Below are 15395 nucleotides of genomic sequence, written 5' to 3'. Positions count from 1 at the left end.
CTTTTGTTCAGAGACGCGTGGACATTTCATTCAAGCTCTTTTGCTCCAGAGACGCGTGGACATTTCATTCAAGCTCTTTTGTTCAGAGACGCGTGGACAATCCTTTTCAAGCTCTTTTGCTCCAGAGACGCGTGGGCATATCAATCAAGCTCTTTTGTTCAGAGACGTGTGGACAATCCTTTTCAAGCTCCTTTCCTCAGAGACGCGTGGGCATATCAATCAAACTCTTCGTTCAGAGACGCGTGGGCATCCTATTATTAAACTCTTTGTTCAGAGGCGCGTGAACATATCAAAAAGAAGCTCTTTGTTCAGAGACGAGTGAACATCGAAACAGCAAGGTGGCGTTCCCTAGATTGTGGAGAGTTGTCACAAACAAGTGAGGATTGTTTCAACAGAAGCAATCTTCGATAGTATTCCCTTGGACGTGGAATATTATCAATGCGGAGGTGGATCGTTTCAAGCGAAGCAATCTTCTATATTGGAAGCAGTTACGGGCGTAGCGGTTTTCAAGCGGGATGGAATTCTCTAGCTTGCAGAAGGTCATCAAAACAAATCGGTTACTTTTAGAGACGTGTGCTCGACGGTGCAAGATACGCGTTGCTTAACTCTTTTATCTGTTTAACTAATGCTAGTTTTGCAGGTATCGGTGTTACAAGAGTGATTTAGGATTGCAGAACGTTCTGAATCATTCTTCGTCCCTATCGATACTTTGACTTTTGTTTTCGAAACTTGTGTTTCTCCAAACTCAGTCAAAGTGGGGGCTTCTGTAGATACCCATTTGTGTCTCCCCAAAACCAAACCCAGTGATGAGTGCCTTTCACGTCAAATCATAATCGAATGAAATGAAGTGTGGAAAGGTTTAGTGTTGCGGAAAGTTTTATTTCTTTTCTCTTCTCCCTGATTTTGAAAACTTTATTTTAAAGAAAACAGCCAATACAGTTTGGTTGGTCCATGATATGGGTCCAATAGTGGTGTAGTTGGATGGGGTTTGCAAAGACCTTTCCAACGATATATTATAAACCCAATTCCGATGAATATTGAGGAAGTTATGGCCAATTTACTAAACTGGGCCCGGTTTGAGCTTTAAGTACGGATAATGATCTAGGGGAGGGCCTAATATAGTTTATCATTCCTAATGTAATTAGGAATGGTTTTAGTCTTCTAGAACATTCTAGAAGGTTCTTTTTATTCCTAATTCAATTAGGACTCTTCAGAGTTTTAATCAAGATCAAATAGCATTTTCGATGGAATTATATTATTTTATCTTCCAGTACAGGAAATTTATCAGATTTTCGAAAACGTGTTGAAAACCACTTTGGCGTCCAACCCCAGGCCTTGGCGCCTGGAACCAGGCTTGGCGCCTGGCGCTAGCCACTGGTCCTGGCGCCAATTAGCCAGGGCTGGCGCCAATGTGTTTTTGCGATCTTCAGACTCTATTTTGTTAAATTATCTTTTTTGGATGATTTTCTCTATAAATATCGTATCAAGAACTCCGTTTTTATTCACCAAGAATCATCAATTCTCTTCTTCATTCATTCACAAATCATTCACAAATATTCATCTACAATCAAATTGTCCATCAATTCTTTTCATTCAATTTCTTTCATTCATCTCTTTCATTCTTTCTTTTCTAAACTTTGCTTTAAATACAAAATTCCGCATTCACAAGATCTTGAAACACCTAGCCAAATTCGAAGTTGCCTTCGCCCTAGACGTGAAAGGTTTTAATTTCTGAGGGTTTGGTCCCAAATCTCTCTTTCAATTATTTAATTTAATTGTTTGTTTATTACTTTCCTTGAAGTTACTAACGTGTGTATTTTGTTATTAGAAAGAGGTACGAGGCATCCAAGCCAAGTAAGTACTTTAATGGTTTAATTGATATTATGATGTAGAAATTATGCTTAAATTGTTATTTTGATTCCTAGTATCATGTCTAGGGTATTTTTAATATTAAATATGATTGCTATGATGCCTTTTATTCTCTTTCTAATATTAATTCATGTTAGTATCATGTTAGGGCTAAAGGTTTGATTTTTATTGCTTAGTGACATGCTAGGATTTGTTATTAATCTTGTTAGTATCATGCCTAGGATCTTGCTATTATTATGCTTTAATATTGACGTGAACATGATTATGATTATAATTATTATAATTTATGATTATGATTATGATGATTATGAATATTATTATTATTATTTTGATGATGATTATTTTATTATGATTATTATTGTTATGATTAGAATTTTATTATTCATGATATTGTTTATTATGTTGCTTGCTTATATCTATTGCTTGATCACCTTTTCTTGCATGTTAAAGGGAATTGGTACTTGCAATCATGCTTAATAAGATAATTAATAATCTTGTTAGGTTAATTGTGATTATAATTCAAGTGATCGCCAATAATAGTTTATTTGTGCATTAAAATTCAACCAACATAGATTAAATAGGTTTAGGGTTAAACCTATTGATTGTATGTTAATCAGAAAGCGCACATAAATACGAGCAGAATAAAGTAGAGGCCTATTATTAGGGCGGGTTCAATCTCTTTTAGGTTGGATTTGTACCTTCATCCCCGAACCCTTATTTGGTTCATGACCTTATGGAGTTGACGATCTCTTGGATTGTTAAGGGGTGTAACCTTCACCTCGTGAACGGTTTACAAGTTCCTTAAAAACTTGTTGGCGACTCTTTTGCTCTATCTTCTTCCCTTTTGGACGCCAACGTACTTTAGTGTATGATCACAGTGGGGTTCAAGCTAGTGGGATTTTTAAAGGCTTGAAACTATTCCCTACAGTTCCAAAGTTGAATTTTCCAATATGAGTTAAAAAGAAAAAAAAAAGCAAAAGAAATTTTTTTATTAATGCTCAAATGTTCTAATTGAAGGTTGTTCAAAGAAAAAGAAAAAAAAAAAGAAGAAAAAAATTTCAAGTAGAGAAAAAAAAGAATGAGTTCTAAGTTTGTTTTTCACTCAAAGTTCTACATTATCATATTTTTATGAGTGATTATTGTAAGCGTTGGGATTGTTTATGATGATTAAAGTTGTATTTGGTGGTTTTAGTTGGAGTTAGTTATGTTGATGGAGATGTATGATCATCATTTATTTTGATCATGGGTTTATTAGGATTTGGCTCCCTTAATGCATAGTTTTTCTCTCACATAATCCCAAATTTATCCTACCTTTACCCTAGCCTTACATTACAAGCTTTAAAGACCTTCCGACCTTGTGCATAGAAGTTATGTAAATGTGAAAGTGTTGTTTATCAATGCAAGTTATGACTTGGCATATTTCGAGTCGACTAGTAGGATGAGCGTTCATTGTTTTTATACACACGAGAGTGTGAGTTGGGAGGGCATTGTTCACATTAAAAGGTTTGGTTGGAGAGCGATCGAGTACATCTTTTACTCGCCACATAAATGAGAGTTGAGTGTGTGAGCACTAGTCTTGAATTCTATATGCTCTTGTGGTTTTCTCTACTTGACAATTGTTGGGGAGGAAGGGTGATTAGATGAATAAGATTGATTGATGTTGAAGAATGTTCATTAGATTTGCCTTGAATCGTTGGTGCTTGATTGATTATTGGGGTGAAGTATGTTTTATATGTTCATTGATGAGCTCTTTGCTTAGGGACAAGCAAAGGTTTGGCTTGGGGGAGTTTGATATGTCCATTTTATATAGTGTTTTACCCCCGTCCCTTTGTCGTTATTAGTAGTGTTTTTGGCTCTTTCGGGCCACTTTTATTACTAATTTGTGTTTTCTAGTGTTTTCGTAGTTTTAGTTGTATTTTACAGGAAATTGCACTCTTGGAGCATTTTCCCGGGCTTTATGGATCAACTACGGAAGCTAGAAGGACACGACCACTTTTGGAGCCCAGGATCGGTGAGAGCCGATGATTAAGGGCTCGGTAATTGGAATCCCGAGGCTTTGGACCGAGTATTCAAGACCCGAAGAGGAAATCCGGATTGGACCGAGAAATCAAGCCCAATCGAAGTCCGAGCCTCAAAGTGAAGCAAGGGCCCGATCGGGCAACCTCTAGCACGATCGGGTGTGGCGCTCTAGTGTTATGCGTGGCTTATAGCGCACCCGATCGTACGAGCCTCTAGCACAATCGGGCGACGCTGATGGGAAGGAACGCAAAGAAAAAGGCGGGCCCGATCGGGCGGCCCTTCGCCCGATCGGGCGCGCGTTTTTTATAGGACCTGATTAGTTAGCCTTAATTTTTGTTTTAGAAAAACGTTTAAGTATGTTTTTTGTACGGATTTTAGATTACCTTCTTTCTTAGACTTTCTCTCTCTACTTAGAATATTTTCTCTCTCTTAAATTCTCTCTCAACTTTTGTTCTTAATTACTTCCATTAATCCAGTTTTCTTTTGGTAACAATTTCTTCCCTTTTAATTTCAGCTATTTTACTTGCTTCTATGATTATGCTTTTATTTAATTATTTGATTAGTTTAGTTATGATGATGCGTGAGTAATTTCATTCTAGGGTTTATGGGGATCCATAATTAATATGAAGGGATAATTTGTTATTATTGATTATTGATATTGCATGATAATTTCTTATTGAATTATTTTAATTCTTTGCAAGTAGATTATGAATCGAGCAGATGTAATTTAATTGTAAATGTTTGGCAATATTGAATTGATGAATCGAGCAGATGTTAATTTAATATTAAAGGCTATTTTCAATAGGAACTTAGATCTAGTAAATTGTGAGAGCTTGTTAGATCTATGTTGATTAATAAATTGCGAGAGCCTGTTAATAATGTTATTTGTGCATTGTTAATTATTAATTACTTCGTTTTATCCCGGAATATTAATTATTGGTGAACCTGTGACCCTAGGCTTCCTTATTATTGTTTCTTTTCTCCCTAAACTTATTCTTCGTAGTATAGAATTTATTCCCAAAAATATTGGTTACTTAGATAATTTAGATTATAATAAATAATTAGGAGTAAAAAGACTTGTTTCCCTGTGGAGTTCGACCCTACTTCCCTATCTACATTAGTTAGAGGATTTAGGTATTACTTTTGATTAGGGGATACGACTTTACCTTGTCAAAAAAACTGAAATTGCATGAGAAGGGGGTTACTTTGATATTTTCTGCTGCAATAAGAAGTTCAGAAATATCTGTTTAGAACTTTAATTTTGTATTGCTGACCTTTTTCTGCTTTAGTGATTATTGCATGTTTATGTTAGGTATATACCTTTTTCAAAGTAGTTTAATTTATGATTTTTTATTTTCACAATGTAGGAGAAAGATCTTGAAAAGCAAGGAATACATGTCTCAAACGTGCCTCGACATTTGACTTGGATTAAAGCTCATTCTCACGTCAAGAATGGAGTTCTGACCGTTGACAATCCTGCTGATAAAGAAATCCATGATGCAATAGTAAGTTAGCAACAAACTGATGCAATTTCTTGGTGTTTTGGTAACCACCTGCATGTAATATAAGTTCCTTTACGGCTAAAAATAAATACTAACCGTTTATGATCTTGGCCTCGTTTTACAGATTAGATTGGAGGCCCAAGTACAAAAAGGTGAAATAGTTGCTACAGGTCGAGATGATATCTTGTCAAGAGCTTTAAACAAACCAGAGCATGGAGGTTCTGTTAGGGCTGTTGGATCATGCATAACTAACAAGGAGTACTTTGGATACAACAAACCAAACGCACCTAGCGAATTACATGCTAGAATGAATGCGATGAACTCAAGGATGGCAACAATGAGCAAGCAGCAAAACTTTATACTTTCCTTCATGATGTCATGCTTAACCCAAGAGCAATTAGGAGCATTCATGGCTGGTGGTGCTCAGCAAGGTGTTTTTGGTGGCGATCTTGCAAATTCAGGTGGGCTGCTTGGTGGGGAGGCATCAGGTTTGGGTGGTTTCCTTGGTGCTTTTGGGAACCATTTTTGTTCTGGTGACATGAGTGGTTCTAGTAGCCAAGGGGCAGCTGGAAATGTGTTGGATGCTGCTCATTTAGACAACTCATTTGGTAATGGTGTTCCTCTTACACAACTCTTGATGGGAGGTATGGAAAGGCATCACGTTGAAAGGCATCACTTTGGACATGATTCACCTGTGGATAAATCTCACGAACAAGCCTATATTGAGCAAAGAATTGCGACAAACTCAGAACCTCAGTACACAAAAAGCCCAATCGTGGTCCATCCTCAACTTCAGAACCTCGAGACAGCGGCAGAGGCAGAGGCATACCATGTTCCTTGGCCTGAGGAGAACCATATGATTCCAGTTGAGCATACTCCAATCCCCCCACATCAAAGTCAAGTTGTGAATACCAACAGCAACTATACTTTTCCCAAGGTAATACCTGCTTGAATTATGGGCTTTGTTTTCAAGTCTCATATAATGCTAAGGTCATTTAAGCGAGATTTCATGTTTGATATCTGGTTAAGTCTTTTGTTTTCAGGGATGGAGTGATTGCCGCTTGGCAATTGAGGGAAGCGACAAAGAGCTACAAATTGTAGCTAACGGAAAAGTTTACATAGAAAACAACACAGAAGTTCTTGGTAATCATAACATATCGTTGCCCCATGGTCATCGTCGAGTAACCATTACAGAAGATTTAATGCCTTCTGCTCCCTTGCCATGTCCCAACGATGAATTGATCTTTGTTTGTCAAGCTAAGAAGGCTTTCACAGCTTAGCCAAATCATTTGATACTGCCCCCACAGGTAAAGGAGAAAATCTGCATTCTTTTTCTACTATGTTGTTGCTACTGCATTCTGTATTCTGGTAATCTGCATTCTGATAATTTAATAAAGTTGCAGATATGTGCTACTAATTTGTAGATTATGTTGGATTGTTGATTAGCGTTAAGGAGAGGATGTGCCAAGATTCAATCAAGGGAGATTAAGAATTTCAGATACAATAAAGAAAAAGTTGATTAAAACCATAATTAGTTTAAAATCAAGGGAGATTAAGAACTAACCCAATTCTTCTGGAACATGCCAATTTTCAATTCCATCAGCTCAATCATTATATGAACATGTATATTGACCATTCTGTTTGATTTCTTTCAGCTTCAATAGGACACTTTAGAGATTTACTATCTCTATTCTTTACAATTCATACCATTATGATGTCACACCTTCTACAACAATTTTAAATTCCAAATTGTAACCTCTTATTGTTAAGTAAAGTAACTCTTAGGTGGTTTAAAAAAAAGTACTAACTCTTAGGTGGCCTTTTCCTCTATTATTCTGCATAGTCGTTCTAGTGACTGCTAGGTATATGATTTGTAGCTTTCCCTTTTTATTTATGAGAGCATTTTGTTTTAAATCCTTTGTGAAAAACTGGTGCTCTACTGCTCTGTTGTCTCAAAGTCCCCTGTAATATGTAATAAAAATAATTAGCTCTTATGCTTTGCAGGAACTAGGAAGCTTATTGTGTAAAGTTAACCACCTAATTAAGCTTTCTTAAGGCATGTTCCAACTTCAATTGCCACTACTTATGGTAATTCTGGCATAATTTTCAACTAACAGTCCCTATTTCTGGATGAAAAACCGTGCTAAACCTCGTTCAATTCTCTAGTCTCTACTCTTTAATTTGCAAAATAAATCTAGCTTGAAATTCTTTGAGCAGGAGCGTTTTACTCTACGATACAGGGGGTATACACATCACTTGGAAGAAGCAATATAGAAACTCAAAATTTGTTTTACTGAAATTTGCATGCATAAACAGATTTGCAAAATTAGTCGAAACTTAGCTTAAATCGCAGTAGCTTACTTTGCTTGATTAAGTGGTTTTTAGATTCATGTGCAAGCTTTCTTCTTCTAAAGCTTACATGTGTGTTGTTTTGTGTGAAACCATATTATTAAGGCGGACAAGAAACTAGATAAGGAGTTGAATATGACCACACCATCCCCACGATCAACATCCTCCCAAGCATCAACCACTCGTACCTATGTTGTTACCGACAAGGATCGTGAGAAGGTAACATCTACTTGGATGCGTGTTATGAGAAAAAAAGTTGTAGGAATGCAAAAGACGGGTGATACCATCTCCATAACTATCCCGGAAAGCGTGTTTCTTAACGAAAATGGGTTGGATGTTTCACTTGACTTTGAAGACGTGCTTGATTGGTGTTTCCAAAGGGAGGTCGGAGAATCGCAAATGAAGGTCTTCATGAAGTAAGTTTCCATATAATATAGGTTCTAATTTTAATATTGTTTTTTTTTTTGCCCATTAACTAATATTCATATGAATTTTCATGGGACAAGGCACCTAAAAGAACGTTGTCAAAAAGAAGGTGTCTCAGGAATGTATGGGTTCTGTGACTGTAATGTTCTTTCACCATTGAAACCGACAACGGGTGAACAAGTTCCATCTGACTACTTAGCCCATGATTTTGGAACCAATGAGGGGAAAAATGTTAATCAATTATTCTTTTCTCCTTATAATGACAAGTAAGTGTAGTTTCTTTTTATTTTTTTTATAGATTTGAGTTATGTTAAATCCTCAAATTTTAATTAATTCCATTACTATGTATTTATTTTACAATATGTCTAGTCTGCATTGGACGTTAGCGGTGATTAGTCCATGGAATGGGTTGATGTATTGGTTAGATCCACTTGGAGCAGAAAACGAAATCAACTCATTGGCACAAAAAATCATCAATGAGTATGTACTACTAAAATATTCACTTGGTTAACTTCTTGTGTTTTTATTGTCTAATCAAAATTAATGCAACTGTGCCATCTTGAAATGATTTTGTAGGGGAATAGTTAAATTCAGCATGAAGCATCGAAAAGATATCAAGAAAATAAAAAAAGAATCCAAAAATAGGGTGGAAGCAACCACGTGTAAGTCATTATTATTTTTAGCATATTTCATACCTAGTAGTGTAAAATCAGATTCAAAACTGTGTTAATGCACTAGTACAAAATTGGGCTTAAGTAACACTCATTGGTAACACAAAAAAAAAATTTGGATTATTTGATTTTTACGTAACACTTTTGTAACATTGTCGTATTAAGTAACATTTTTTGGAACACATTAATATTATGTAAGATTTTACGGTAGCATTTTAATATTAGGTATCACTTAGTTGTAACATTTAATTTATGCTCAATCCTTTTTATTTTTTTCTTTATTAAATATTTTTTTCTTCTAATCTCATTGTAGAAAAAAATGAGTGGTACCCTTTATTTTTTTAAACTTCTCATTCTATTCCATCTCCTCCTCTCATTCTTGCTCAAATACCCGCTCTCTCTGAATGAGTTTAGATTATACAATTAATGGAGTCGCCTTCATCACTAGTAGCGTCATCCTCTGAATCATCATCATCGATCAATGCCATCATTTGAATAACAAGCAACATCATCAAATGAATCGAGAGCGAAGGATTCACAGCATACGATACTACAACGGTGTTCATTACTTCATTATATCTTTAGTTATACAGTTCATCAATTCATTATTGCCTCGCGAAATTCATCACAAAATCAGTATTTTTCTTTCAATTTGTCATCTAGTGTTTCAATTGTCACAAATTCGCCATCTGGGGTTTCAATCGTCACAAAATCACAAAACCAGTAGCCCAGTTGAACTAGTCATCTCTGATTTCATCTAATTCGCACTTCCAATCAGGTATTCTTCCTAATTTGTGAAATTAAGGCTTGTTTCTCAGTGAAATTAAAGGAAATTTTCTTAGCACTTCAACAAATCAGAGAAAAAGCTTTAAAAGACGGTCAAACAAAGAAAGAGGAGCCGATTTCTAGGTTTGGTTTGTTTTTCTTCTTCAATAGTTGATTTTTGAACTATATCTATAATATCTGGAATTTTTACATTGTTGGACTTCATTTATGTTTTAATCGCAATTATCAGCAACATTAGACTATGAGTTTTTCTATCAAGCTGTTGGATGTCAACATCATAGCTTCTTAATTTATTGTTCATGTTAATTATATTAAATTCTTCCATCATGCAATTTGACTGCATTTAAATTTTGCATGAAATTAGTCATAAAGTTTGATGAGAGTAGTAAATTGACATTTGAGTTAAATTCTATGATTCTGACAGAGTATTTTTAGAATTTCAGGCAAGTTTTTGCATAGGCAATGACAAAGAGCTCAAAGGAGGTATCAACCAATACCAAATTTAAAGGTTTATATAATTGTCAATCCACTATACTCTTTACTCTTATATGCTTTATAAGGCAAATAAGTAGTTGTGAAAATTACTACTGATTTGAACCTTGATTGTGTAATGTGTGTAAATTGGCCATTTAAAGAGGTATATAATTGGAATGGGAGTTTTATATCTACGCTTGGCGGTTTGGGTGCTGGTAGTTGCTACTATATCAGTGACAATTATTTCTGAAATTTTATTTTTACTCATTGCTTGTATGTTGCTGCTTGTTAGCAACTTAGCATATCAAGACTACTTGAAACATTGGTTGTATAGTATAAGTCTAAACTCTAATTACGACAAGTATATAAACCATTGAATTCTGGTTGAAAGGTACATAGTACCTATTCCTTTAGTTGATTAAATTGCATGATGGTGTGGATCAGATTCTCATTAACCCCTTGATATTGTCTAAAAAGCTTACGAAAGTCCTACTTATTTTAACTACTGCAGTAATTCAAGATAGACTTATGAGTAAAATAGTATATCTAATTAAGATCATACTAATATCTACTATTTTTTTTAAAAAAAATCTCACCTTAATTTAATTTCTTATGTTATTTAGTAGAATTTAGAGTAGTTTGCATAAGCACATGAGTTTGCTTAAGCACATGAATTTTCATAAGTGGAGTAAGGAAAAGTGGGAGGAGGAAATGAATAATGTGGTGTTGTTTGATAATGATACTAGCTGAGTTGTTGCTAATGAAGTAACCATTCTGAGTGTTTCTGGTACGCTTTCTTTCAATTTTCATATTCTCTCTTTTGAATTTTGAGTTTAAATTTAAGATATTTATTAGTGATTATTGATTTAATTTGGGAATTTTGATCGATCTGATTATTTAGCTTAGGATATAATAGGATTTTGAAATGTATAATAGAAAAATATACATGGGTTTGTTAATGAGTGAAAAGTATATGCTATCATGAATAATTCTGTAATTATATAGTTATTTTTAGATGGGCGTGAATGGAAAAGGAACGATTATGGAAAACTTCTATTCTAAATTTGTTTGACAGTACACCAGATTTTCTGTTCAAATATTTTTCTAGCATATAACTATTCAAAATTTTGTATTCAGGATTAATATGTTAGTTAAGGTCTCAATTACATAGCTCATAAATTTTTGTATATGTTTCTCGACCTTGATCATGTGCAGATAAGCTCTAATGGCTATCACATTGTATGTAGACATTCATTACCCCGTAGCGGGATAAACCAGGTTGTTCATGATTAGCAATCGATTAGCTATTAGGGGCTACAAGAATCTATTTTTTCACATTAGCGTATGGGTTCCTGAAGTCAAAAGTTTTATGGGCTTTCCTAGTCTGGCTTGGTTTCAATTGTTTTTGAACTGGTGGCAATGCTTAGAGAAGCCTCCCATTATCGAGATATTCTTCCAAGAATATACTCCAGTATATTCCCTTGATTATTCTGCTCCACTCACCTCTATCTCTATCAATTTCTCTCTTAAATGATTATTTGAGCTGAGCTCTCTAATAATAATGGTGATCAAGAACATAGGCAGCAGGGCTCGTAAAAGACTGGCATAAAGTATTATCTTGATTAATTATGCTGGTCACGTGGTTCTTGAACCTGAGTCTCCTCCTTTTAGACCAGTTTCTGAGCTATCCATTGATCTATTCAGAAATTATAATCATGCTAAGGTATAACTTAATTTCCTTTTTTGTTGGCAGGACATAACAACCCTATATACAGTACTCTTTATCCAATCTACTAACAAAACTTTTGAAGCTATAAAGGTAATGTTTTTCATTCTTATTTGCGGGCTGTCATTCTGATCTTTAACTAAGATTATAGTGATCTTATAAAGTCTTATACTGTGGATAATTGTAGGTTTTTAGATCTGAGATTGTAGTGAATAATTAATTAACTTTCTGTTTAAGTGTGCTTAGCATCTCCATTTTATCTGACGAACCTTGTACTGATGCACTTGTGTATGCATTCCAGAGGATGTGACTCCCATCTCAAACAGCCAGTACTTGCAGAAAGGGAGGAACAAACAGAGGAAGGAGAAGGTTGTGCCTTACTGATACTTAGCCTTAAGCATTGTATATATATATATTTTTTTTTTTTTTCGTGAAATTGTAATATTACAAGCATTTATTAATAAAAATATCTAATTTTATATATATAATGGTTTGTTTATCATAGTTACTATTTTTTTAGGCATAGAGGGTAAACCGATGCCCTTAACGGCCCATGAACCAGTGTCTATAACCTCTATCATGGGCGACCCCCAAAAAGGCGATTAAATCAGTGCCCTAAGCCGGTTTTGAACCGGTGTCTATTGTACATTACTTTGAATAAAGTGATACATAAAGACAAATATAGTGATACTATATGTCAAAAGATGATTAAAAAATGATACTTAACAATCAACCAAGTGTTACATTAGTTTGCAAAAGTGTTACACAATGTCAAATAAAGTGTTACTATATGATTGAAAAATGTTACTAAAGATAAGCTAGTGTTACATAAGAAATAAAAAGTAACACTCTAAAAATGATACTAATAATATAAAAAAGTGTTACATAAGAGGGCTTATAGTAACACTTTTAAAAGTGATACCACACGTTGCCCAAAGTGTTACATAAGACCATAGGTAACATGGGCGGATGTATCACCCACTAAAGTGATACATATTGTCTATAATAACACTTTTATCACTTTATGTAACACTATTTGGGTGTTACTTAAAGTTAGTTATGTACTAGTGATGGTTATTTTTTTGTATCAGTGTCCTCTACAATCTGCATACACAAAGCACTGTGGTTACTTTGTATGTCGCTATATGCTGGACATTATACAAAACAGAGTATTATGGATTTCTGAGCAGGTATATTCAACATACATGTCATTTAAGTTGGTATTTTATTTATGCATATATGTTAACCCCTCTGTCTCCCCCCCCCCCCTCTTGCATTTCCTTTGGTATTGAAGATTACTCCCATCTTGATAATTGGACTGTGTTCATCAATTAAAATTTCACTAGGCATGATAGTCTCAAAGTTGAGAACTTGAATTGCTTGCTTTATTGATGGCCTGTGATTGTAGTCAGGATAGGCATACCACTGCCATAAAGATCAGTGGCTTAATCTTTTGATCAGTGGCTAAATTCCATGTGATTAAGCTTTTGATCAGTGGCTAAATGAAGCTCACCATTGTCATAAAGATCCCACACCCACTGTACTAATGCAACGAAGCGCGCTCTACACAGATAAATTCTAGACAACAAGGAGATAAGCAAGGTAGAAGACAGTTGATTGAATTGATTTGGCTGAAAGGCTTGAAGAGTTTTCTACTACAACTAAGGCTACTACTAAGATGTTACAACTTTTCTGAATGAATCCCTCTTTCCTTCACTCTAGCTATTTAAGTCTCTTCTAACATAATACATGTGACTAGCCTTAATTACTAATAACAACTAAATTTGTCTTCTTCCCTTGGTGCCAAAATAAAGCTCTGAAAAGTGAATCTGTTCTGATTACATGCCCTCTGCTGCTGGCTGTTGTTGTTGCTTGTCTTGTGGTATGCTCGGTTTGTTTGTGTTGCTTGTACCCTCCTGAACTTGTTGCCTTCTCCTGTGATATGTGTATACAATAGGCGGCCTTGATTGGTTCGTTACAACTAATCCCTTTCCTTGATGTGTTCCTGCCATAAACAAGTAGGAATTCACCTTTATCATGGCACCAACCTATAAGCTGCACCAGGTTCCTACACCTTAGCCTGCTAATAATTTTAACCTCGGTACTATACTTTTTTTTCCCCTGTCTACCGCCCCTAGAGATTTTTTCACCGCGATTAGCATATCCAAGTCCATAAGATAGCCCTTGTAAACGCCTCCAAATCCTCCTTCACCCAACTTTCATTCATTAGAGAAATTTTGTGTGGCTGATTCAAGCTCAACGTATGAAAACCTTCTCGGTCCAGCAGCCCTCTCGAGTTCCTCATTGAATTAGGTATCCTCTGTATATACATTCAAAATTTTAGCTTGCAGAACAGTAGAACTAGTTAAATCAGATGAAAGGAAACATAGTTGAGTAGAGTTCAGAACTCTTTGTTATCAATGACCTTTCTAGCATCCATCTGCAGCTTAAAAAATATTTTCGGCTGTTTTAATTTTGGACTGAGAAATTTGTTTGTTGATAATATGCTAATAGCTTTGTATTCTGGATTTAAGTAAGAAAGCAGGCAAAGTAGCTCTTTAGCTCAATTGTAAATGGATGTAATCTAATTTGTTGTTATTTCATAACTTTTATGTAATTATATATCTTTATTTACTCATTTAGTAATGGCATATGTTGTAGATTTTTCCCAAAGATCCTTGCACATATTCTTCAGAAGAAATTGACGAGATTAGAGACATATGGATTCAATATGTTCTTGATCATGAGGAGCCGGAAGAACCTTAGTGATTGGTGATTACAACATGATTACTGTTAGTCTTGATACTTGAAAAATTTCTACATTTTGTATTTTGATACATTGGCAATTAGCTATTACTGTGTACATATATTATTACTGTGTTGGATATATATATATATATATATATATATATATATATATATATATATATATATATATATTTGAATGCTATTTGTATATAATATATTAGCAGGTTCAAGGATTATTTTTGGTGCAATTTAATAATATTGAGCAGGATATATATACAGGATTATTTTTGGTGATTACAGGTTGGATTAAAAAAAAAAAAAAGGAATCATTTGGCGCAAAAATTTAATGCAGCAGGTCGGATTTAAAAATTTGATTATTCGAAAGAAAAAAAAATTTAAAAAAATTACCCATTTGAGACCGGTTATCATACATGCATGGTCTGTACACAAACGCTGTATATTCTTTTTTAAAAAAAGAGAGACCGCCTAACTAAGAAAGTGGTCTTAGTTATTTCAAAAAGAGAGACCGCCTAAGTAAAAAAAGCGATCTTAGTTTGGTATACAAGAGACCGCTTTTCTGACAAAAACGGTCTCTTATGCTTCTACAATTTCAAAATATCAACCACCCAAAGAGACCGTTTTTCTTAGATAATAGGTCTCTGGTATAGCAACTTAAGACCGCCTCTTTACAAGCGGTCTCTTAGCCAAAGAGACCACTGAGCTAGAGACCGCCTCTAAAGCAGTCTCTTTGGCCTTTTTCAACTGTTCTCTTTGGCCTTTTTTGTAGTAGTGGGAGAAGAATATACCTAAATATATGCATTCATT

At 34.8% G+C, this 15395-nt stretch overlaps 1 protein-coding gene across 1 annotated transcript; it reads left to right on the top strand.

Annotated features, from left to right (window-relative positions):
• Positions 1 to 7470: 7470 nt before the first annotated feature.
• On the top strand, positions 7471 to 13008 carry LOC110701547. The gene is made up of 5 exons (XM_021879181.1): positions 7471 to 8155; positions 8246 to 8431; positions 8535 to 8645; positions 8742 to 8827; positions 12914 to 13008. Exons 1-5 carry the CDS (start codon positions 7875 to 7877, stop codon positions 13006 to 13008), a joined length of 759 nt encoding a protein of 252 aa, XP_021734873.1. The 5' UTR covers positions 7471 to 7874.
• Positions 13009 to 15395: the final 2387 nt, after the last annotated feature.

The sequence above is a fragment of the Chenopodium quinoa genome, unplaced genomic scaffold (assembly GCF_001683475.1).
Source record: "Chenopodium quinoa cultivar QQ74 unplaced genomic scaffold, ASM168347v1, whole genome shotgun sequence".
NCBI classification, from domain to species: domain Eukaryota; kingdom Viridiplantae; phylum Streptophyta; class Magnoliopsida; order Caryophyllales; family Amaranthaceae; genus Chenopodium; species Chenopodium quinoa.
This window is presented reverse-complemented; position numbering and strand designations above follow the sequence as displayed.

What these genes read in the sequence shown, in the direction of transcription:
- LOC110701547 (XM_021879181.1), top strand. Translation starts at nt 7,875, where the DNA reads ATGACCACACCATCCCCACGATCAACATCCTCCCAAGCATCAACCACT. An exon ending in GCACAAAAAATCATCAATGA is followed by an intron (nt 8,646 to 8,741) that starts GTATGTACTACT and finishes ATGATTTTGTAG; the next exon opens with GGGAATAGTTAAATTCAGCA. An exon ending in TAGGGTGGAAGCAACCACGT is followed by an intron (nt 8,828 to 12,913) that starts GTAAGTCATTAT and finishes TTTTTGTATCAG; the next exon opens with TGTCCTCTACAATCTGCATA.